This window comes from Lagopus muta, chromosome 1, assembly GCF_023343835.1.
Source record: "Lagopus muta isolate bLagMut1 chromosome 1, bLagMut1 primary, whole genome shotgun sequence".
Classification (NCBI taxonomy): domain Eukaryota; kingdom Metazoa; phylum Chordata; class Aves; order Galliformes; family Phasianidae; genus Lagopus; species Lagopus muta.
In genome coordinates this window covers 57,850,125-57,875,470 of record NC_064433.1, presented here as the reverse complement: position 1 = coordinate 57,875,470, position 25,346 = coordinate 57,850,125, and the positions used below count along the sequence as shown (strand labels likewise).

General features: G+C 40.1%; 1 protein-coding gene across 1 annotated transcript in view; it reads right to left on the bottom strand.

The window, feature by feature from the left end:
- The window catches only part of SYT10 (synaptotagmin 10), a 33,070-nt gene extending 13,760 nt beyond the window's left edge, over window positions 1-19,310 (bottom strand). Inside the window, exons 1-3 of the mRNA XM_048968353.1 lie at window positions 19,036-19,310; window positions 6,629-6,986; window positions 1,184-1,748 (exon numbers count right to left, since the gene is read on the bottom strand). Coding sequence (XP_048824310.1) covers window positions 1,184-1,748; window positions 6,629-6,986; window positions 19,036-19,186 — 1,074 coding nt within the window. The 5' untranslated portion in view covers window positions 19,187-19,310. The remainder of the gene's footprint in view (window positions 1-1,183; window positions 1,749-6,628; window positions 6,987-19,035) is intronic.
- Window positions 19,311-25,346: the final 6,036 nt, after the last annotated feature.

Genomic DNA, 25,346 nt, shown 5'->3' with positions numbered 1-25,346 from the left:
TCAAACAAAGCATACAGAGATGTGTTTTTCTGGAGCTGTGCCAGAGACTGTTCACAGCAATTTGGTAAACCTCACAGTTGAAATAAATAATTATTTTCCTGAATTCACTACTGAAAATTGTCGTCATTATGTTCTGCTGTCTGGTCTTCTCCTTTCTCAGGAAATATGTCACTCATGCTCAAACTAGTGAGCAAATCCAAGTCCTTCTTGTCCTCTTAGTCATGCACACCTAGATTCCACCATCCAGGTATGCACAGCATGAGAATATTTAAGAGAAGAGATATGGGAAGTCTCTGGCTCTACTGAAGAAATGGTGTGAAGATTCTGCCCCTGATGCAATGTCTAGTATTTCTTAAAAACCAGGATGACAGACTATTTTGGTTATCTCCACAGAGCAGTGGAGGGGAAAATTTCTATAAAAATAGCATTTTAGTTGAAAATACCAACCAATTCATCAAAACAACCAAACCATCTAAAAACAGTGTTTTGCCGTTTCTTCTCAAATTCTAACCAGGGAAGATTTTTAAGTTGATAATGGTTGGGGACTGTTGAGTTTTCTGATGATAGTTTCTCACCAATTCTATGCGTGAATTGTGCGGGCCTTCTTCTCTTGCTTGTAAAAATAAACAACAAATAATTCATATTTCCTAACTCTCCTTGCTTGTGTCTCTTGAGTTTTGCTAGTAACCAACAGCAACAGAGACACATCTACTGGGGGACTCTAAGCAAAGGGCAGCAAGCAAAGAATTTCAAGCATTTTTAGCCTCTCTTGTCTCACAAGTTTCACAAGTATTGAAAATCTGCTAAAAAGAGGAGAATGGGTTCTGTTTCTTAATAGATGATCACTTGGAAGGACAAGGTATTTTCCTACCAAAAAAATATTAATAGTTATTCTTGAACGGTGATTTTTTGTGACATATTATTTAATTGATAAATCTAATTTACATCTGCACAGTGAGCTATAAGAATGACTATATGTTCCCAGAAGATTATTTCAGTAATTAAATTTTATAGCTTCCTAAGCATTTTTTCTCTATGCTTAAAGGGAAATATTGACAAGAGTTTAGTTATTCATATATTTATTTATTCCTTCTAGCATCTGCTGATAAGCAGGATGCTCTGCCATGAACTACAAAATGGAAATGAAAATATCACATTAATAGGTTTGGAACACATTACTTACGGTGGTTGCACAGTGGATGTCTTTCCATACATTGGCTTCCCTGGAGAGATCTGAGGCTTCAAAAAGGTTATCAAGAATTACTTCCCCAATCATGTCATGTCTAGAAAATCTGTCAAAATCATAAACACTGAAATGCAATTTTCTGTTGCTGAGTTGATCATAGGCTACAGGAAACTGAAAGGTTTCATCAAAGACAGGATTTAATGTCTTTCTGTGAACTCGTGTCTGAAACTTCTTTTTCCTATCTGGAAGCAGATAAATCTTAACGTAGGGGTCAGATGTTCCTGTGAAGTCTTTAGCAGGCAGATCTAAGGCTTTGACAATTGTGACAGCCAAAAGTTCGTTCTCATAATCATACCGGAGAGTGAAATTAAGTTTTCCACATGTTTTCACATCTTCTTGTTGCCCATCGGAATCCACAGACTTCTGTTTGTAGAGTTCTGGTTTTATTCTCCCAATGCTGGTTGTTGTCTCTCCCCTTTGTAAAATTGGATCTGTCCCCATGTTAAAATCAACACTGGACACTTGCATCTGCCTTGGCAAGTGCCTCCTGAAAGAATTGTGCCTGCACACATACACACACAAAATGAGCCATGGTTATCTCCAGGAAAAGACCTGGCTATTACTAAGTAGAAAATACAAGAAGACAAAATTAGTAAGGCTTCCACTCTTTAAAGCAACCAAAAAACAAGCCTCAAATGCTTTATAAGTGCTAAAACAACTTTAAGAGGAAATGATTATTCAGAATGAACTTGGCCTGAGAAATGCTCAGTGTCCTGGCATTATATATATTTCTTACCTTGTTTTCAAGCTATGCAGCTGAAAATGAGCTCAGGTTCTTTCATAGAGTTCCAGCATTATTTGATCCTACTCTGCTAGGACATGAACAAAATATAGTCATGCAGAAAAAAGCATCACAGACAACAGACCTCCTGTTGTTTGAAGGCACTCCTTGTCTGCTTTCCAATTAAATGTTTACCATGCTTAACAGTGACCACTGTGAAAGCCTCAAGGAAGCCATGGAAAGGTATAGATGTTTTCAGCATAGTATTTACCAACCTGAGACACTTTATGTGTACCTATTGGGTATCTGGTACACTGAGGTACAGGTCATTTTATCCTGTAACATTGTTTTGGCTGCAACACATTTCATTTTCAGACAATATTTTACTGTGGCATATTTTTTTTCCTTCTGTTCTCACACTCCTCTGTGTAGTGTATTAGCAAACAGAATCTACTACAACCAAAAACTGTAAATCCTCACAAAAAATGTTTAAATCCTCGCAATTCTGAATACTATGTAGTATATCTGTACTTATTTATGAGATTATCTTGATGGATGAACATTAATGGAATTAATGGAAGAGTGAAATCAAATCTCTGGTATATCATACAGCTTTAAAATAGTATAAAAACATTGGTCAAAAAGCCTCATAGACATAATCATCACCAGATGCCATTATGACTACATTGTTCAGTTTATTTTTTGGACATTTTCACTTTTCCTTGGTACTTCACTACCCTTACAATCTGCACTGGAAAAGCTCACTACCTCCTCCTGTGAGCATACTCAGTTGCCATTAAAAAACAATTTAATTGTCAGAATTTCCTCTGCTTTTTGCAATCAATTGCTTATTAATGCCAAATGCAGCCTTGCCTTATTGCTTGGTTTCCCTGTGGTGTTGTGTTCTGAAAACAAGAGGTGTCACAGCTGTGTGTTTCTTTCTTTAAATCAGAAATGCAAATTGTCTATTTGGAGGCAACTAGGACTCATTTCATAGATATTATTTGTATTTTTGCTTAAGTGAAGTGGTTGCAGAAGGCACCCAGCACAAAACTACTGCAATTTAGCTGAGCAGAGATACAAGAGGGTAATCTGCAGCCATTAAATAATAGACAAGAATGTTTCCCATTTTGGTTGCTTCAGTACTGCTAGACGTAGTATGCAGCAAAATTGTGACAAAAGAATAGGGGAGGGAGAACTTCGTAGTTCAAGTTTGAAGTAACTCCAGAAAACACAGGTGTTTTGATTTCCAATTTAGATGAACAGTAATACACCTCTCATAATACATTGCAACTTTTCCATATACACACATTATTTATCTGTTACAAGCAGATAACTTCAAAGACTTCCTCTTCTCTTAAAAGATTAAGCTCCTCAAATTCAAAGTATACGATACCCATGATGGAATGGGAAGGCTCTAACTAGTCGTAAAAGCCCAACTATGTTCTTCATGGGGTCCATAAATGCCACTGAGCCTTCATCCACTGGGAATTCTGGTCTCATGGATATGCCAAACACAGGGAAGGAACTCTCCATCCAAAACGTAGTGGCAGTAAATTTTTAGCATGCAGTTGGTTAGGAGAAATGAAAATTGCCTGCATGTCATTTCAAGTTTAAATGAAATTTGATATATGACAAACTGTCTTTTCCTGTAGTTTCTTGCATTTATGAAGACCTGAGTTAATCCTTGCAAAAGTAGCATGTAAAAACATGACTCTATGATTTCTAAGGTACCAACCTCCTTTCAAACTGTCAAACGCTATGTACGTAAGATCCTCTGGTGAAGTCAGTCATTGCTGCATGGCGTCACTAAGTAGAACAGTGCAGCTGTATGGCTGTGCCTCATGGGAACCAACAGAACTTTTGCTCCAGTAAGCCAATGCCCTAATTACATAGCGCCTTGTATCTGCTCTGAGTCACAGCATTTCACCAAGACAGCTAATTGGTCTGTTAATTATTAAGATGCTTCATTGTTGTCATGGCAACATATTTATCATCCTTTGTTCTGCAATAACAAAGGAATTAATGACTGTTAAAATGAAGTACAAGGATGTCAAGCAACCAGGATAAAAAGGTGTAGGGAAGCTACTGACGTGTAAATCCAGGTACATCCACTATTACTGGCTTTCACTTAGCAATCCTACAGACACACTTTCTGTAACTTCGAACAAATACATTTTGAGTGACAAAGCCTGGACAAAAATCTATAGTATAAAACAAGTTTGCATTGGAATAATGATAGTATGAAGCTGAGTTCTAAACAGCAAGAGTAGCATATGTAAGACAAATGAGAAGGATAGGATGGTGATTTACAATATGACTTGAGATTTACAACATGTGGCTCTGATCTATCTTCAAGAGATGATATTCAGATGATGTTTTAGACCATATCCAGGAATGGACACCAGCATTTGAATCACATTTTGCCAGGACTGAGGTTACTATTTCCATCACCAAATTCAATTGACCTGTTTGCTTTTCTTTAATCTTAACATTCCCACACACCTCACTTTTGCCTTTGTGCCTCATGGGAGCTGACTTACTCTTCTAGAGCTGAATGACAAGCTCCTCTCCTACTTAATGCTAAAGAGCTCAAAGCTCTTTGAAAATACAAGTGAACATTTGAAGGAAGAAATATTAGTGAATCTATAAACTACACTGCAGCATACCTTCACAAAGTACAGGGAAAAATGGCCCTCTCTAACACTGAGCAAAAATGCATTTAAATGAACACCACTGCAGGAATTCTACTGCAGTTTACTGCACCTACTATTAGTTACTTAAGGTGAGACAAGCAGGGCTACTCAGGGGAAATGAACTGTCCCTCTAGGAAAGATTTAAAACTTATAATTTAGACAAGATAGAAAGAAAAAGCTTCCCTACAGTAGATACTGAAAGAGCAGGACAAATGACAGACTTTAATTTTGTAAAACTGTGCTGGATTTCACTTTTATTTTATGTATTCATATCCCAGTCCAAATCACTCTGGAGATCTGTGGAAATATTTTGACAGCTTGAAGTAGCTCTGGATTACTCCTTGGAACTTCTTTCTTCCCCTGTGTTGCCATAGAGAGTTTTCAAGCCTATCTGCCAGCTAGTTATTTCTTCTGTCTGTTTAGGAAGTCAGACAGTCTGATCACCTACAGATTTACCTGTTGGCACATAATGCATAAAACCGTTCCAATTAATATCCAATTAGATAGATAGCAGCATAGCAGTTGCAGATAGCAGTTGCATGAGATCCTTGTCATGCAACGGAGTATCATTTTTTGTCCCTCTGCCTGTCCCTCTTATAGCAGCTACAATGTCAAAGCTGCCTTCCCAGTATTCTGGAAAAGTTCCTCAGAGCAGTTTGGACACCATGCTCCCTATCTCAGTAGGTGGATATAGTAGCTGCAATCAGGCACATGCAGGGCAACATGGCTTAAATGCAGCTATACAGTCTTATCATTCAGGACATGGTTCAGCTGCTGTAGTCAGCTAGACCTTGGCTGGAGTGCTCTACTTTTTGGTTGCCCGTTGTCTGTTCCTTGTTTTTGCAAAAGTGGGAAAAAAATCACTTCTACACTCACCAGTTCTAAGAATGCACTGAGCTGGCAGAGTACTGGTCTTAGGGACTCTCAGAAAGCCAGCAAAAAATGTGTCCACTAAATGTAAAACACGTCTCCTACAATGTTGTGTGTCAATGAAAATGGAGTGGATGTTTTTTTATTATTATTGTTTGGCTTTTGCTTGTTGATTTGTTTCACTCGGTAGCATGCATCCATTTAGCAAAAGGTCCACTGAGTTAAAGCCACTTCCTATACAGGATTTCTACTCTTACAGTGTTACACAGTACTTCAAATGCCTCTTTTAACCTCCTATTTTGTGTTAAGAAAACATTCATTTAAAAAAAAATTATTATTATTTATTTTTATATAGGAAGTGTTCTTTTTAACTTGCTGCCTGCTTCCCATGCATTAAATTTGCTGACAGTATTTGAAGAAAATCATGTTAGGTACTACAGATCACTGCACATCTTTTCTTCAGAACTTTTCAAAATAACTCAGTATCAGCAACAAAATCAAAGTTTCTGTCCTTCAATTCAATACAAAAGAAATCATTGCTGCAATAGTACATGCTTGACATATATTCCAAAATACAGAATCTGTATTGCTTTGAAATCAATCTGTAAGGACTACATTCTTAGACTGGGATTTTAATTCCTTTATAAGAGGCATACATGTCATGAATAAATGCCATCAACAATAAATGTTTAATCTTTTTCTTTAATGAAGAGGAAAACTTTCATCTGTAAAAGCAACTGCTAGGACTATAAAAATACATCTGTGAAAAGACAGACTTGCAGTACTTTGAAAAATCACATGAGGATGGATTTTCCTATACACACACAAAAAAAGGAAATGTTGTAAATACGTATATGTAAATACATATGTATTTACAAAGTAGTAGAAGATAGATTTAATCTTCATAAAACAGTGAAGTAGCTGAAGATCTGCCATCTTTTTTGGGATATTCAGTTAACGATACAGATGCTTTACCTTCACATGGCTGCTGTTTTGCCCATAACTGCTAAGAACTCACAAGTACCCTACGATCTTGGAAATTTTATGGCTGTACCTTTTCCCAGGAAACATGCCACAGATGCAAGTATCCCTTACCTTGATGATGACGTGGGCTCTGTGATCTGTCTCTGCATGCGTGCATGTCTGATCAGATGTTCTTTCAGTGCGTTCTGGACCTCTGCTGGTATATCGGGTGAAGTGTGGCTAATTTTCAATGCAGCTTCAAGTACCTTTGTTGTAGGTTTCCCATTTTCTTTAACTTCCTTTTTCTCACTGGTCTCCAAAACCTCTGTAGGAGCACTGGAAGTGCTCTGCGGGACATTATTGGCATTGGAAGTGAGAGGTTTGCTTCTCCAGCAGGGCCAGCACAATTTCCAAAAGACAAAAAGTGAGACTACCAGCAAGGCGAGCCCACAGAAGCTGACGACTACTGCTAACAAACTGACTGAGATGTCTGCAAGGAATTAGAAACAGAGATCATAATGACAGACAAACATGAAGAGAAAAGAATATGAAAAAAGTGAGAAGATAGAAGCATTGCAATCATTGTCCCATGATGAGTTTTGAAGCCTCATTCAAAGCTATTTTTCTTTTTGATATCTAAGCCTATGCCTTTAAAATGCTACCATTCTCCACTACCTCTTTTCCAAATTCCCCATTTATTGTTGCAAAGGCTCAGGGCCAGTACTGAAACCACTGGCAACACACAATCAAACTTCTTAGGAAGTAAGGGACTACCCAAACAGTCCCAAATCCACCTATCTATAGTGATCAAATGGTGTTTGCTTGGGAAAAAAATTAAACAGCAATCAACATTTTCTGTAAGCATCTATGAAGATAGGTCAGTTACAAACACCCAGGCTGACAGAGAAATTCCTTAGGACTTGTCAAACTTTTGACTTTGTGTGCTAACTGGTTCATAAGCATGTTAAAACAGGATAAACAGGAACAAGTTACAGTCTGCCATGAACAATAAGTTGTAATGGTTAAATCTCAAACACTGTTGATCATGACATGAATACTACACTATTCATACTACACTAATCAATGCCCTTGGTCGTACGAAGACCATACCATACACTTAGCTACCCCTGCTGCCCTGCATTTGACTTTCTCTGCCATGGTGGATTAACATATCCAATAAAATTGCCGAAGTAAAAAGAACAGATTTCGTACTGACTAAATTCTGCAAACAGACTTGTATTTTAGGAGATGGTGGATCACCAGAAATGCCGATTGGAGCTTAATTAAGACTTTTATTCTGTGTGACACATTTCAGTTTGATTTTTCCAGAATCATGTAATCTTCTAAAATATAACTAAAATAACCCTTTCCTTTTGAAAAGAGGCTTCTGTATGCTTTTTAAAAAAATCAATGAGCCCTACTTAAATGCCCCTCAAGCAAAGGCTGCTGCTGCTTGTTACAACAAGGTTTGACAGTTTAACAGCTAATATTTTGTATCCATAGCTGGAGGCTACAGGCTACTAAACTGAACTAGTGGAAAAGTGCAACCAGGGTATGAGCATACTTTTTTCTAAAAGATCACAGGATAAAAAAAATAGTGCTCTAGATGTGTGTTGGCTCCACAAAACAGTTTGCAGATCATGAGTCCTCCTGGGAGATTAAGTTTCCGGAAGATAATTTCAGAAGGTTTTCTTTATTAATATTTAATCTCCAAATACAACTTTCAGTAAGAAATAATGAGCTTAAGGCCCATTCAACATGAAAATGGATGAGCATAGTCAACGTAAATAGGTGTTTATAGTCTGAAGACACACTTCAGCTCAACCCTACTTCATGTATGTCCTGGCCAGCTTCATGGAAGAATTGGCAGTAGATGTGCTTTTGCATTTGAAGAGGTTAGCACTAACTGCTTCCCTGCCTTGAACAGAAGTATGCCTCCATAAACACTTTTGACAGGCCTGGGCATCTTTTTCTGCCTGCAGTTAAATGTCAAAATGTAGCCCTTGGAATATTCACGTCAGCTTAATGAGAAATTCATACAGCAAATTTCAATTTAAGATGCGCCCATAAAATGAATGGATGCATAATATACCTACTAGCAATGTAACACAAGAAGCAAGCAATACTTTTGCATACAGTTTTTCTAGAGAATGAATCCTCAGTAGGGGTTATTAGGCTATTTGGTTTGATCTACTATTTACCCTGCTATGTTTTCTGAGTCTCATAATTTCTAATGGGCTTGTCCATGTTTTGCAGCAGTGTCTAATCTTGACGGCAAGAGAAGACATTAAGGGATGCTGATGGAGTTTACAGCTTGGTTCACTGATCAATCACTTTGTTGCAAATTTGTATTTCTGATTTGTATTTTTGTAGTACTAATTTACAGCCATTGATTCTTTCACACCTTTGTATGAGAGACTGAAAGATATAATACGCCTCATAAAACGTGTCTATGCAAAACACAAGTAAGCTAAAAGTGCTAGAAACAAACCAGAGCTTGAAACTCAGTTACCAAGGCCAGTCTCTGGAATGTTTTTAATCATTTAATGTCTCCCAGCCAATTCCTGGGCCTGGGTCATTAAGGAAGGCTAACAATCATTCATCATAGGCACTTGGATGTCCTTCTGTTTCAGTAGATGATGGACAGAGACTGTGACATGTCAGTTGGCCTCAGTGCCAGAGAATGGTCACACGTTAATTCTATACATGAATACAGAGGTATGCCCCCACTGAAAGAACTTTTTTGATAAACTAAGCCAGCTGAATTTTCGATCAAGCTAGACAGAATATTTTCCCATTCTCAAAGTCTGACAAAATGTAGAACTCTTGCAAAAGGTTGATGGTATCTCAGAAAACAACAAAAAAGAAAGCCAAAAAGAAATTCAATTTGGGGTCATTTGCAAGATTTCCAGCTCAGTGTGGGTGTTATTAGCATAATTAGCTTATATTTTGAGTTGAAGGCTGCTAGAACTGAAAAGTTACAATTACTCATTTAGAAAATGGTGAAACAGATGAAATTATTTCAAAACCAGATATATAAATATCCAACAGAGCTTCAATTTAATGAAGGCACTATCAGTTGATTCTATCAAAGCTTTTCGAGTCAGTCTTATTTTAAGTTTTTCACTGCAAGACATTTTTCAAGTCTTCTAATAACTTGGTGTCTCTTTTCGATATCCACTTCAGTTCTTCAACTTCCTCTAAATTTTCTTTCTTTATTTTCATTAAACTATTTCAAATGGTCTCTAATCCAGTCTCAAAATCTTTACAGAAAAACTAAGTTCTGCAGCCCTAAAACATAGCATGAAACTAATTAAGTTTTATGAGTAATGAAAATATTTGAGAGCTAATTCTGGAAAGAATCATACAGATTACAGTCTTCACGTCTGCTATTTTAGTAGTTTGCTCAACAGCCTCACATATTGTACTTGATAGTGCAACAAATACTTAAACAAAATAATGAAATACAGTAATTGCTAAGGAATTGAACAACAACAAAAAAATAGTTCATTTCAATAAAAATTGTATTTATTTCATTACATTTACTTCCATAATTGCTAGAAAGCAATCAGTATTCCATATCAATTAATGCAAAAATCATATTGTTTGATTTTCTCACTTTTGAAAGTCACTCTATTCAACAATTGTTATGCAAGATTTGCTGTTATGAGAAGATTAGAATCATTTGTAGAACAGCAGACAAATGAAGCTTCCTCGACACTTTACATATTACACTAGATATGTTTAATATATTAGCCTTTCATAGCAATTTAAGAATAAAAAACACAGGGAGATGGTTCAGCAGAAGGAGTTTCTTCACATACTCATCGAGGAAATCTGGATAGAGAGGAAAATGGTTACCAAAAGAAGGATGTGTCTTTAGGCTGGGATTACACTTCAGTTATGTAAGTATTCTTCAGATGGTGACAAGTTCAAAGACTGCCTTAAGTTTTTAGAGTCAGAAGGGGATACACTCACTGGTCTGGGACAATGTTAACTGTCAACGTTGTAAACAATATTCTCACCCTTCTCTGCTGTGAAGGAACAAAAAAATCATTTTCAGCCTCTGGCAAGCTTTTGACAACTCTTTTTCCAAACTGATAATTGCAACTTGTCTTCAATGCTATACATTTGCACAGAATAGATATATTTTTGAATACCTGTCTGGGCATGCTGCACAATGGTTTTGCCATTCCTGTTCACATGATGACTAATCTTAAGAACACGAAGAAAAACCCTTTCTCACAGTGCCCCTCCTGAAAAAGTGGGAAATCTTCCACTCATTTCACTGAAATTAACATTTCACTCCTGGTGATATTTCTTTACTGACTTCTCCTTAATGCCATCTTCATAGTTTTGATAGAACTTCATGACTGAAAGAAAGTGGCCTGTTTCTTCATGTTTTCCTATTTAAAATAGCTCAATGAAGATGTCCACTGTTGGTCAGTTTAATACTTCTCATTTCAGAAAGGCATATCTACTTGGGAAATCTTGAGCTATATTTACTTCAACATCTTTCTGCACTTTTTATAAACATTTTTGGAGAGACACCCAGCCATCCAGCACAAGAGGCTTCTTGACAGCTGGTGTTTCATATTAGGCAAGTCTGTAGAAACATCCCCACCTTTTTTCTGGATGCTAGGCAACATTTTGAACCATACTTTCTGTACCGTGGTTTCCAACAATTTATTGCTTTTAACTTGCCTCAGAAAAGTTCTGCACATGAACCTATTCTCAAATATGCATACTGGCAGACGTCCATGTCCAAAGCAAATTAAATTCATTTCCATTACAGTTAGTTCTCTGAAAGCATGCGGCCCTTGAGGCTTAGCTTGGGAAAAAAAGGTACTCCTCAGCCTTTATTGAATTTATATTGAGGAGATCACTCAGTGTGTTAATGTAGCTGCCCATTTGTGTAAGCAGCAGGCAGGGCAAGGAGGGACCAGTCAGCTACAATTGTGTGAAATCGTATTATGTGGTCTCTCTTGTGCCTCACACCACATGACAGCAGGTATACAGAGGTGTGTACTGACACATTGCTCCTGTTGGGGCTAGAGGATGGAGACAAGCCTGCAGTACAAAGTTCTACCACAGACTCCTACTTCAGGAATGTTACAGAGCCCAGCAGCTCTTTTCAGCCATTAGAAGAGTGCTGTGAGTGTCCCTGGCAGGCAGGAGTTGAGCTATGTACATGCAGTAGGCTGAAGAGAACCTACTTTTGCCAGCAAAGCAACAGAAGGAAAGGAACTTATGTAAAAAAAGGAGTAGAGTTCTCTTTTGACCCCTTTCTTGGTATGCAGTTGATACTGAATCTCTTAAATATTTAAACTTCAACATCCAATAATTTTTTTTCATAACTATTTTTCTTTAACTGTTTTTTTCTTTTTTTTTTTTTCTACTGTTAATTGTCCATAAGCAACTCTACTATTTCCATAGGAACCACTCTGAAGGGAGCTCTGGAATATCAGCAGTCAGCTCTTACAGATCACAGAATCACAGAATCACAGAATCACCCGGGTTGGAAGGGACCCCAAGGATCATGTAGTTCCAACCCCCCTGCCTAGCAGGGCCACCAAACATACATATTCAGATCAGGTTGCCCAGGACCCCGTCCAACCTGGCCTTAAACACGTCCAAGGACGGGGCATCCACAACCTCCCTGGGCAGCCCGTTCCAGGGCCTAACCACTCTCCTAGTAAAGAACTTCCCCCTAACATCCAACCTAAATCTTCCCTCCTTCAACTTGGATCCATCCAGATTAATTAATACATCTCTGATTTTCTAGAATTTGAAGGATACAGGAGCTTTATCAATTATAAAACATGTAGGTCCAACAGATCTCCTTTATCCCCATGCATAGGAAGTTGCTGGCCCAACTGAACACTCCTGCTGTTCTGTTTTTTGGGGGGGAATTCGAAGAATCAAAAGTTGCTGGTGTTCATTTCTACTTGGCATCAGCAGATCTTCCACAAATACCTCTCTGTCAGGTAAATCCCCAAGGATGGGGATATAATACTTTGGCATGCCTCAGACAGCAGCAGGTGTAGTCTCTTGTATTTTCTCTCTTAAACTCACTTGGTCACAGCACCTGACTTACCTTTCAAACTACAAAAATAACCTTCACCTTGGAAGTCTGCATATGATCTCTTCTGCTCTTCCCACAGCGAAACATACTTTGAAGTTCTTCCTCAAATCTTTTGACTCCAGCCCTATTGTGAATGTGTTCTCTCCTACGTTGTTAATTCAGTCTGATGTCTGAAACTGTACAAAATAGCCATCAGCCATCACTATCTCCTGCTGGTATATTGCTTCTTAGTGCTAACAGAACTCAAGGGTAGCATTTTTCTTGCTGGTAAGGGAATCCAATGAAGTCAGGTATCACTGTGATTTGTTACACCTTTACTGCACATAAAATTAGTTATCTCTTGTCAAAATCATTTTATCTAAGTTACATCAATTATCAATGTATCTGATAACTTCTATCTGTCCAGCCACTAATCTTCTTTCACTTCTTCTTTCACATCTTCTTTCACCATTTCAGATCCCATGTATGAGTCTTTCTATTATGTCATGTATATTAGACATAGGGTATTTGCCAGAAGCTTGTTAACCTTTACCTAGTCCACATCATCTTTGGTTTTACAGAAATCTGAAGGAATTTGTCAAAGGAGTTGAGTATAAATAAATTTTGGTACATGTTGTATGTAATGAGAAAAGATGGCTCTCACTTTGCCTGTCTGGGTCATTGTGTTTTGCCTACACTGCAGGAAGCAAAAGATGCTGGATTGAACACTGGCTTTTCCATTCTAGTCTACTCTAGCAAATGCAAACTGTTTTCCTGCATTTCCAAACTCCTGCCTACCTACTCTCTTACCTCTTAGGTCTCCCTTAGTTTCAGAAGGAGGTAAACTCCCATTTCTGCATAGCCCACACTTCCCATTCACCTTCCATTAAACAAAAACACAGCTTTGGGTTTTGTCCCATGCTACTCTGACATTTGCAAGTATGTCTCTAAACATAGAAACACTGGGGTTAAAAAACATCTGCAAGAATATATCGCTATCTTCTTTGAGACAAGAAAAAACTGCAAATACGGCACAGGCCCTTTGGACAGCCCGCAATCACGAGCATGCCTCACCTACAACCAAGTTCATGCAGCTCAAGTACCATTCTTGAATTGTCATGGTTATATTTACTCATACTCAGAAGTATATAACAAACATGTCACACACAGGATAAGACCCAGCTAAACACTTGTCTCTTTATGATCATTATAACTGATTTGTCCCCGAGCTGCTCTAAACATTCTTGTATTTTTCATTTCTTTGCAAAACATGTGAGGGAGGAAGATTCTTTTATAAAATGCTTTTACAGTACATCACTGCTGCCTGCATGTTGAAGACTTCTGCACTGTTATGATTGCCTTCACATTTACTGTAAAGAAATCTGGTTTCTGTGGCATGTTTATCCGTCTGTTATACCTTTATATTGCTGAATTACCTGCTTTTCTGTTTGTTCTTTTTTCTTCACAGCTTGCTAATAAACATTCCAGAAAATACAGTTTTCATAACCCTGCACTTTTTTTTCCCCCCCCAAATCTTATTTTTCTCTGATAATAGTTTTGCTCTGATCAGGTGACAAGTAACATCACAAATAATTTGGTCTGTCTTTTAAGTTTATTATTTAATTTTATCACTTTTCTCTGCAATAAAATGCTCAATTGTTTCAAATAACTGTTACTTCCTAATGAAGAAATATTTTCCTTTCATGTATACTTGCAGCCTATGTTGTGTTTTGTGCAGTGTTTTCTTACTCCTATACTTTTGTAGCAAATTTTCAGGGATTTTCAGGGATAGGGTTAGAAGCTTGTTAGGTTAAAGTAAATAATAATAATGATAGTAAAAATAAAATAATTGTGATTAGAATATTTAGGTGAATAATAAACAGACCTGTACAAGCTGATGCTCTTTGCATGGTCAGCTTAAAACAAATTCACTGCAAGAGCAAACAACACCCCCTAGAGCTCTCCAACCATCTTCTAGCTGGCTAAAATATGACCTCCTGGCAGGGAAACGACTGACTTCCCAGCTCTGTTAAAAACACTGTTTTCCCACGAGAACTGATAATGAGATTCTTGAGTTTGCAGGCCTACCAGGCCTAGCAAAGCAAAGACAGCAGTAAGTGACCAGCATCTGCAGAGGATGTGGGATGGCAGTGAGTTTTAAACATGTCCCCAGAGCAGGATGCCTATCTTCCTCTTAGTACAGTTCTTGTAACTGCCTTAAGCTTCAGAAATGCTCCCAATTGGGATTTTGAAGTGCTTGGCTCCTTAAAATGAGGAGATGCTTAACTGGCAAGAAAATGAACTAGAGTTCCTTATTGCTCAGACAACCTGAGTATAAATACAGGTAAAACCAAGTTGCACATATGAATTTTGGACATTTCTAGAAAATAATTTGCATTAAATTTTGTTGGGTGCAATCCTGCACATTTAATTCCCACGTGTGTAGTTCCCAAACTCTTCCCATTGTTTGAAAAATACTTTTGCCCAAAGCTGTTAGATGTAAAGGTGTAAAAATAAATCAGTTGCACCTCTAATTCAGCATTTTGCAAAAAACATTATACTCTTCTGAAGAACGCTCACACAGTCATCTAACTATATAAAGGCACCATAAATGTAAATAGCTTCCTAATCTTTTTTTCGTGAGTACACCCCTTGGGACAAGATAATTAATAGTCCTTGTAATTACCAGGGTAGAAAATATAACGGCAGATGTTGTATCTTCACTAATTGTCCAAAGCTCTGGGAAATTTACGAAATGATTTCTCTCCATAAGATTCGTTACTACGAGTTCCATAGATTAATTATCCATTACATGAAATATGATTACCCTTCTTGACCCAAGTGGTGAGCAGTAACTGAGGGTCCTAATGTTTTGTTGTTGCCACTAAGAGGAAAAGACACTGAAGAATCAGCTTTTTCTTTGATGTAGTCCTGTTTGTCTGCAAAGAATGTTCAAATCTTTATTTCTTACTTAAGAACTTACTTATTTTTATTACACAGGGAGTCAAATGCCTGGAGGTTATCATTATTATTGTCATTATTATTATTATTGTTGTTGCTGTTGTTGTTAGCATTAAACCAGAGCGGCTCTCCTTCCTGCTTTGTTGTTTCTTTTTGTATCCTGTCTTTCAAAGCAATACTCTCCTTTATTTTCTTTGGTCTGACCGTGTCTTTGGTTTCCTCTTCTTTGTTCATGTTTGATTCTGTTACCCATGCTGTGCTTCTAGACATCTACACTGTCAAAACAATAACAACAATAAAGCAGATCCCAAGCTCTCCACTTGCCAGCGAAACTTGTTGGGTCACAAAGTCAATGTTGTCTCATATTTTTGCTTGAGTCTGGGTTGTGGTTGTGATTCCTCTGAGGTCAAATGCTTTATTCAGCTGAACAGACAGCCGTGATCACACCCTCCAACACAGCCAGATCACAGCAGCTCTAGTCACCAATTTTAATGTTCTAAGTTCCAGAACATCACTGCATCTTTGTATTAAATAGAAAAGGTTTGCTTTCCTTTTTACCATCCACTCTTTTGCCTTCTGAAATGTTTCTGTACTATTCTATTCTTTCCTTTCCAAATATAGGTCTCCTCATCTTTTAGCCTTCTTTTCTGTGCTGAAATCTCATCAGTGATTTTCATATATACTACATTTATGACACTTTCAGGTAACTCGATTTTTAAGTGAAGAAAACTGAATGATCACAGAGGGAAAATAGGCTGTTCCTATATAGGTAACTATTATATTTTCTTTTTGCATTTCTTTTTACGCTGCCTTCCACACTATTTCCTTTTCGAATTTTCAATGAATTTTTAGTTGTGATTATATAATAACATAGTATAATAAACCATTATTCTGTAGTCACACTCTCACAGCCTCCAGAACTCCTTCTAGCAGCTCAACTATCTTCTTATTCTGACTACAGTAGTTTCTTCGCTGCACGCCTCAGTGCTTGCTACAGGGGCTAATGTCCAGTGTGCTGTACAGAGCTCCAAACCACAAATAACTGTGAAAGAGCTTTCCACATCAGGTTGCTGGAGAAGCTAATGCAAAATAGTGCTAAATTAGCCCATGCTCCTCTTTACCACACAAGCAGTGTTGCATGACACCAGACCTGTGCAGAATTTACTAAGCTACAGGAGGATATGTCTACTGGATATAGGCTCACAACAACTGCTACCATTCCAGACACCAGTGTTTCAATACTACACATTTATGACTTCAGTCTCAGAACAGAGAACACTTTAGGTTTCCATCTTTAACTAACTGCAGATGGGGATGTTGAGCACTGTGGACAGCACTTACTTCAATCACAGTGTTGGAAAGATACTCTATGTGCATTTGAAGAGCAGAAGATAAACCTTTCTGTGACATGACTGGCCTTTCCATAACCAGATTTCTCTTAACCTAAACACTGCATTGACAACCTTTCACTTTCAGAAAACTCGAGTGAGTAATATTTACATCTTGTCTACTCAAGTGTTTACATACAAAAATACTGTCAGTTATCAACAACTGTGTGCCTGCTCTTCCTCTGGAGTCATGAAGTATTAAAATGTGATTGCTAGCGTTCTTTTTAATTAATGAGATGATGTTTACTTTAACACATATCCTAGTAAAGTTGATACCTTTTCCATTTTCCTTTTAAGGAGGAAAAAGTGAGATTTAGGAATTCAGTTGAGATGTGGCACCCTGTGGTTCAAGTCCAGTATCTGTTAATCATCATTTAGTTTCCAATCTAACAATTCTGTTACTTAGATTTTTCAAATGTAAAACATTAAGTAGATTGCTGACTTTGAAGAAACACAGACAATTGTACAAAAATGTAGACAACTCTTCAAAAGCATTGTATACAGTCCAATATGAGAGCACTTCATATTGGAGATATAAATTTTCTAAACAGCAAATCTTGGTCTACACTGCGGGACATTTTTGTATCCTACCTATGTATGTAAATATACACTTTCCTACTACATGACATATAATAGTGACTCCCTGTGCAGTATTCTCTGCAAATCAGGAAAAGAAGCTAATCTTTTAATAGCCCAATTTTCAAAGACTCATCATGCTGTTTCAGGCAACATTCTATGATTCGCACCAAGACAACTCACAGAGTGTATGGCAGGACTGTACACTGTAGTTTGTATTTCCAAAGCACAGCAAACCCACGATCTGGAAGCACGCTACCCCCCACACTCTACTGCCCTGATGGGTTGGCCCCAGAGCCCTGCAACCCTCACCAGCTGCAAACACAAGCACAAAATCCTGGAAGGAACACACAGGTACTGGAGTCTGAAAGAAGAACTGCTCCTCTGTAAGGAAGGCTGCAGCAACAGGTTTTTTTTTTTATTTTTTGGGGGGAAGGGAGGAGAGGAGTTTGCAGAACAAATCTGTGGGCACTAGAAGAAAAAAAATACAATATCAACAGCTGCCGTGGTAGCAACAGCACGGCTAGGGCACATGCTCAGTACCTGCTGCCTTTCACGACTTGGTGTTCAATTTATTCAATTTGCACTGTACACTTGGTATTTGTTGGCTACAATGCAAGCTGTCCTGCTCCATTTGTGCACTGATGGAACAGATTATGATCACTTCTGACAGAAATAAAGAACTTGGTCTTATTTCCAAGCCCTCACCACAAAATACACATGATGGCCAACAACGGGTCTGGAGTGTACTGTGTGGAGAAAAAGAGCGGAGCTGCTTTCAGAAGACCCAGACAGTGGCCAATGACCAAACAACACTAGGAGTTGAAGTCGTGCCCGGTTTCAACCCCGACATTTTGTTCTGGTTTAGGAACATTTCAATTAACCCGAACTCCCTCCTCTCTCCCCCCACATTTCCCAGACGAGTCCTGGACCGGCGCTCTGCCCCGACCTTACGGCACCCTGCCGGCAGGCAGAGCTCTCGCTCAGCCCTAAGCCCTTACCGGGTGGATACGGCCGTCCCGCACCGCTCTCTCCCGGCTCTCAGCGCACGGGGCGCGGAGCTCGGCGGCTACCCCACGCGTGCCGCGTCCCACCCGTGATAGCAGTGGCGAGCACAGCCCCTGCCCCACCGCCGTCCCCGCCGCACGGAAAACCTGGGGCTGGTAACGGAGCCGCCAGGGGCAGCGAGTGAGTGGCTGCGGTGTGGCTCCAGCTCATCGCGGTGCTCGCACGTCGGAGAGGATCTCACCCTCTTCGATTCCTCTCTGTGCTCCCCACTCCCGCACCCGTCCCCGTCCCTGCGGCGGTGAGCCCACCCTAGGTGCGAGGTGCCCGGCGGCTCTTTCCTCGCTGCGCTCCGGACGCGAAGCCTCCAGGTCGAGAGGATTTTAAAGCAGGCTGCGTGCCTGCAACCTCCGCCCCCCCACCCCCCCTCCATCGCCGTCCGCCCCCTCGACACGCAGGGAAGGCAAAGCAAAAAGTTGCGCTCTCCGGCCGCCCACGCGGCGGCTGCAGGACGGGAGCGGCGGGGCCGGGGCCAGTAGCGGTACCTGTGCCGCCGATGCCCTGTCGGGCGGTCTCCAGTGGGAAGATGCCGGCGCACTTCTCCCGCTCCACCTGCCCGCCCAGGCACAGCTCGGAGATTATTTGAAGCGCTTTGTGGCAGAGGCTGCCCACGCTGTCCTCCGCGGAGAAACTCATTTTCGGGCCGGCCGGTCGCTAAGTCATGGCTGGAGAGGGGCGGCTCCGCGCCGGACCCGAACAGTCTCCCGCGGGGAGCGGTGCGGAACGGACGGGAGCGGAGCGGCGGGCGGGCGCGGCGCGAGTGAAACCGCGCTCACATCCGAAGAAGTAGTGAAGGTTGAGGGGGGGAGGAAGGGGGGAGGGAGAGGGAAAAAAAAAGGGGGGGGGGGGAGGGGGGGAATAAAAAGGGGGGAAAAAAAAAAAAAGCATCCACTTAGCAACGCCTTTTGTGCCTAGCGGGCTTCGGTAGGCGGCTCGGCCAATGGCAGCAGGGCGAGGGGGGGGAGCAGGTGGCGGGGGGTCTCCGCGCATCCCTCGGGGAAAGTTTTCCGTCCCCGCCCCGCGGTCCCGAGAGCGGCGGAGCGGCGCTGTTTGGCGCGGCGCGGTGCGGTGCGATGCGGAGGCACTGCTGGTTGAGGCGGGTGGAAGCCCCCAGCACAGCCCCGCGGGACCCCTGAACCCCTACGGAGCTTTCCTGATCCCCCGCTGCTCCGCGGGGCTCCTCGCACGCTCATCGCGGCGGGAGGATGGAGGGTTTATCCTGCATCGGTCCGGTCGGTTATCCCGCGACATCATTTCGTAGATGACCCGAGGAGTGCAGTCTTCGATATAGTCTAGAAAGCAACGTCAGATCATTTCATTAACAACAACAAAAGTCTCCACGACGCAGTTGGAAAGTAGTTTACTTTGGTTATTTCTCTAATTTGTAAACAAGCTGGCAAGTGTCTGGTCTATTTCCTCAAAGAGATTTGTGTTTGTTTGTTTGTTTGTTTTAATAAATTATTATTATTTTTAATAATCATAAGTTTATTTACATATTCGAAGTTCCATTTACTGTGAGTTCTTGAACATGTAATGAGAAATGAGTGCAGGACAGAATGCAGGTGGTTATTCCTGCTACTGGCTGCGTAGCAGAGCAGCATTTCATGCTATCAATTGCGTGATATACTTCCTGACATTCTGATACATTTTTGTGTTTGTGAAGAAAAAAGCTTCTACTTTGATGGCATGTGTATCTTTCAATACTTAACAATTCTGTTTAGGCGTAGAGGAAAAGAAGTCTGCCAGCAGCTTGCTGAACAGAGCTGTCTGTAGTGTCCTCTGCGCTGGTTTCATAAGCATGAGAAGTTCATTTGTGTACCAATGTGCTTTTTTCCTCTCATTTCAATGTTATGTGAATATCATAATAACTCTCTCTAAGCAAATGCAAAGTTTAATGTCTGATGTCTGAAAACTTTATAATCACCAGTAGCTGTAAATTATGAAAGATTAAAGAAATATTTATTCTAGTGTAAATCTGAAGTTATGTACTTCATATAGCATAAATGCTTGTAAAAATACAAACAGTGTTTCTACAAATGAGCTGTTTGGCATTTTGAAGGCTCATACATTTATGCATATTAATTCATATCCAAGTATTTTTCAAATCTGGAGAAGGCTGCAGGGAGGCATCATTACAGCCTTCCAATATTTAAAGGGAGATCGTAAACAGGAGAGAAATCAACTTTTTAAACAGGTGGGTAAGGATAGCACAAGGTGGAATGTATTTAAATTGAAGGAGGAAAGGTTTAGATTAGGTGCTGGGGAAGTTTTTCACTCAGAGGGTGGTGAGGCATTGCCCAGAGAAGCTGTGGGTGCCCTGATCCTGGAGGTGCTGAAGGCCATGCTGGATGAGGCCCTAGACAACTTGATCTAGTATTTGATCTAGCAGTTGGCAACCCTGCCTGTGGCAGGAGGGTTGGAATGTGATGATCCTTGAGGTCCCTTCCAACCCAGGGCATTCTATGACTCTGTGAAATGAACTGACTGTGCAGTACACAAACCGTAACAACTACAGAAATTGTGTTCTTCAAAGCTTTTTTCATATGTATAGCAGGTATTTCAGAAACATCAGGTGCTAGTCAATGTGTTTTTCACTGCTCAGTGCATTTCCTGAGACTAGCACTGTCAAAACTTGGTTACCGCAAAATGTTCTGGCAATTCCTAGAATGTTTAGACTCTTGTTACAACAGCTGAGGACACAGCACCGAGTACTATTTGAACACTCATTTAGCTTTCATAGGGACCTAAATTAGTATGATTATCTCATGAATATAGGCTTGCTAGCAAAATAAATAAATAAATATGTACATCTTTTCATTGTAATGAAGGCTACTGGTCCCTACTTCCAAACTTCACGATGTGAGCATATTTACTGTTCTTGTGACATTAACAACTCTGTTCCCAAAATTCTGTCATGCACCACCAACTAATAATTAAGCAGTCTGTTTATCTTTGAGACATATTCATAACTCTGACAGAAGCTAACAGGAGATAAATATGCAGAAGGATGAAGGAAGTGCCTTGACCAGAAATTGGCTTTGAAGAGAATGAGTACTGCATTCAAAGCCTGAGACCTAAACTGTTCTATTTCTGAACTCTTCTACAGACTCTCTTTGCACACATGGATGTATCACACAGTTCATGAGTGAAAGGTTACTGTCAGTGTTGCCATTGAAGACAGTACAATCAACATTTCACACATGGATCAGCTTGCAACTCACTTACTTATGTAGTGTGAATTTTGTACATTCTTACATTATTTGCCTTTTGTACTCAAGAACTTTGTTTCAGTGGAGTACTGTATTACTGCAGTTACCACTGTAGTACTGATAGGTACAAATATAAGGGAAAGCTCAAACAGGTACTCTACAGTGAAAACCATGTATTCCACATGTGAAAAATTTGTGAGGCCTGAGGTTTTCAGATAGATGTCTGGAGACAAGTACCCAGCTGATGTGGCGCCTCTCATACATATGAATTATAAACAAAACATAAGATATCTGAATACATAACCAGACATGGAAGGCTACCGAGACACTGGAGCATATACACAGCAGAGAGAACTGAAGCTGATGAAGGGAATAGAATAAGAGTTATGAGGGGCAGCTGGGGGCACTGGGTTGTTTAAACTGGAGAAGAGGAGGCTGAAGGGAGACCTCATTGCGCTCTACAACTACCTAAAAGGAGGTTGCAGTGTGGAGTGTGTCAGTCTCTTATCTCAGATGACATGGTGAAATGGTCTCAAGTTGCGACAGGGGAAAATATACTGGATACTGTGAGGAATTTTTTCATTAAGAAAGTGGCCAAGGTCTTTTCCAACATAGATAATCCTGTGATTCCATAATAGCTGTTCTAAGTACTTTTAAAAATACTTTGATGTGCATGGAAAGTACCGGTCACAGTCTGCAGTATTACCGTATATTCATCAAATACATCACCATTCTAGATCCTGTTGAGTAAAAAGTGCTCTCTTTGCTGTGTCTGAAGTTTAGCTAGAGAGGCAATGCATAATGCCAAAGATGTCTGCAATAGAAAGTAGACTCTGCACTTGTAGGTCTGCTTGCAAACAGAGATTGGCCCTGAGAGTACTGCTGGCCATCTGAACTGGAGGCTCTGTAGATACATTCAGTGAGAGCCACGCTTTGCTTTTGTGCAGATTTCACCATCTGTCCTCTGTGATTCTTGTACATCGTGTCTTTTAACATCTTTTCATGAGAACTACGTAATGGAACATGACAAAATGGAACCCTGATCTTACCTCATACCTTCAAGTATTTCTTTTTACCTCATCTGAGAATTTGGCCTTGGTTCCTTGATTTTAGATTCAGTGATGATACTAAAAAGCAACAGAATTGGTGGAAAATAAACATTTTACCTTATAGCCCTGAGGAAACTGTAAGTAGAAGAAGAAAGTGAAAACACAGTTTACAACTAGCGTTTTTATTTGTAACTTAAATAGAAAAAATAAATGTTAAAGATTGCTTTACTTTGGCTGAATATTTTTAACCCTCTAATTTTGTGTAACAAGTGCCTTTCACTGCTAATGTGAACAAAAAAAAAAAAAAGAAAGAAAGAAAACAGATGACAGGCATTATTACAGTTATACCGCAATCCAGGAGACAGTCAAAGAGGAATGTTCCTAGCCTGCAAATTAGAACATAAGCTATGTAGAAGTGCCTGTAATAATAGACTGAAACATTATGTCAGCTGGATGTGGGAATGCTGCTGTTCTTCGTCCTTTGTCATACTAACTGAACGAAGATCTGATCATTTTTGTCATAACTTGGCCTCTATTCATAAGGTGAAAGGGTGGCACATGAATCCAACCCATTGTAGTGCTTTTCTGTAGTGCTACAAAAAGGTTGCTGCTTGGCATTGTTTTGTCAGAGCAAATGCTGAACAGGTTGGGTGAGAGCTTCCAGCTTTTTGAATATTCAGAACTGTCTGCTTGGAAGAAAACCAAGGCCTGATGGCTACCGCTTTGAAGGGCATTGGGTGTAAATTCCCATTTCCTGCAGTCTTCAGGCTGTCACTGCAAATGCAAGAGTGACTTAAATTTCTCTTAGTTATGAACTAAGACACTAAGGACTATTATCCTTTATTTTTCTTGCCTTCTTAGTGTTTGAGTATTTATGAACATGCACCCTATCACAGTTTCAGAAGTACTAAAAAATATACTAAATTTCCAGTGTTCTATCATTCTCCTCAATTTACTATTCTCACATATACTTTCATAGTACCTCATGCAATGGAGCTCTTATATGTGATACTTTTCAACTTCTAATTCCCTACAAATAAAAAAAAAATAATAATACCCACCACCCCACACACCCCACCATCCCACCACTCCAGTTGGTCCAAACATGGGCTTCCTCAATTTTCAGAAATGCTGAACAGACACTACTTTGTTTTCTGTTTGTTTGTTTTCCATGTAATTTGTTGTAGTTGATATTTAAGACTACAAGGCTGAACAAAGAGAGTCCCACTGGACATATACAGGATGCATACAGAACGTTGCTGATGCAACTTCTGAGAGCAGCAAATGCTTGCAGTTCTGTGAAAGTGTTTTTCTGCAAAGTCATGGGCATCTAGTGTGGTATTTCATGTTGCTATTTGAATGGATGGAATAGCAAAGCAGTTGGTCTGGAAACTAGCAGATTCAAGAGGTCAGTCTGGCTATCTCAGAATATGGCTGGGTGGCTTGCATGCCCTTTGCTGCATGCAAAGATATTAAGACCTATCTACCCAACAGTGTACAAAGGAGCTGTGAAAATTCACTGCTTAATAACCACAAAATGAACAAACAAGTTGATATCAGGTTACAGGGAGGGCAAGCAGCTCACTGAGAGTTTAGTGTAGGGAGAAATGGGGGCTCCCTGCATCCCTGCACGCAGGGGGCTCCAAATGGGGGCCACAAGTGCAGGGTCTGATTGCCAGAAATTATTGCATTGCCTAAGCCTGAAACAGGGCAGCCCCTGCCCTAAGCTGGACTGTGGGGCTGTGGAGCCATGGGGAGTGGGAAGCAATTTGGTGCTGGAGGCTGGGTTGTAGTGAGTCCCTGCAGCAGCCTTGTTGGTCAGGGCCTGATGGTCATGGACTGACACGGGGGTCTAGGGCTCAGGATGTGTGAAGAAGCCCTGGAACATCTGGGCAGGGAATGTCCAAACTGATTGTGCCCTTAAGGCCCTGTCTGTTAATAGATAAAAGGTTGTAATAATAAATGGAAGCATGGAGTGCTAAGAAAACCACATCTGGCTAATCTTCAGTCATAATTCAGTTGAGACTGTTTGAAGGTACGGTGCTCCGTGAAGATGAAGCTCCAGACAGGCGACAGATACCAGCGCAAGGCAACAGTGACACCTGTTACATGATGTTACTTGATGGCTAATTATGTGTTGGAAGAGGTGAAAAGAGTGATCTTGAGACAGTGCTCTCCTCTGATAATATGGTGGGGTTCTTTTATCGTGTGAAGTCATCTTGAAGCAAAGAAATCTTTTATGACTGGTATTTCTTGGTTGAAAGTTTTCCTTGTATGTGACAGCTGACTGGGTCATCTTCATCATACAACCTCTCTTCTTTAGTTTTTCAGCTATTTTTTAAAACAGAAGAAAGGCAAAGTCATATGAAATCAACGTTTCTGAGAATGCACATAAGATGCGGTGCCTTAAAAAGGACATATTCTTTCAGCAGGTAGCATGTTAACAATCTTTGTTGCCTTTTTTCCTCCTTCCTTTCCTTCCTTCCTTTCTCTTTGTTTCACTTATTGAATAATGAGGTTGTGACTGACACTAGAGAG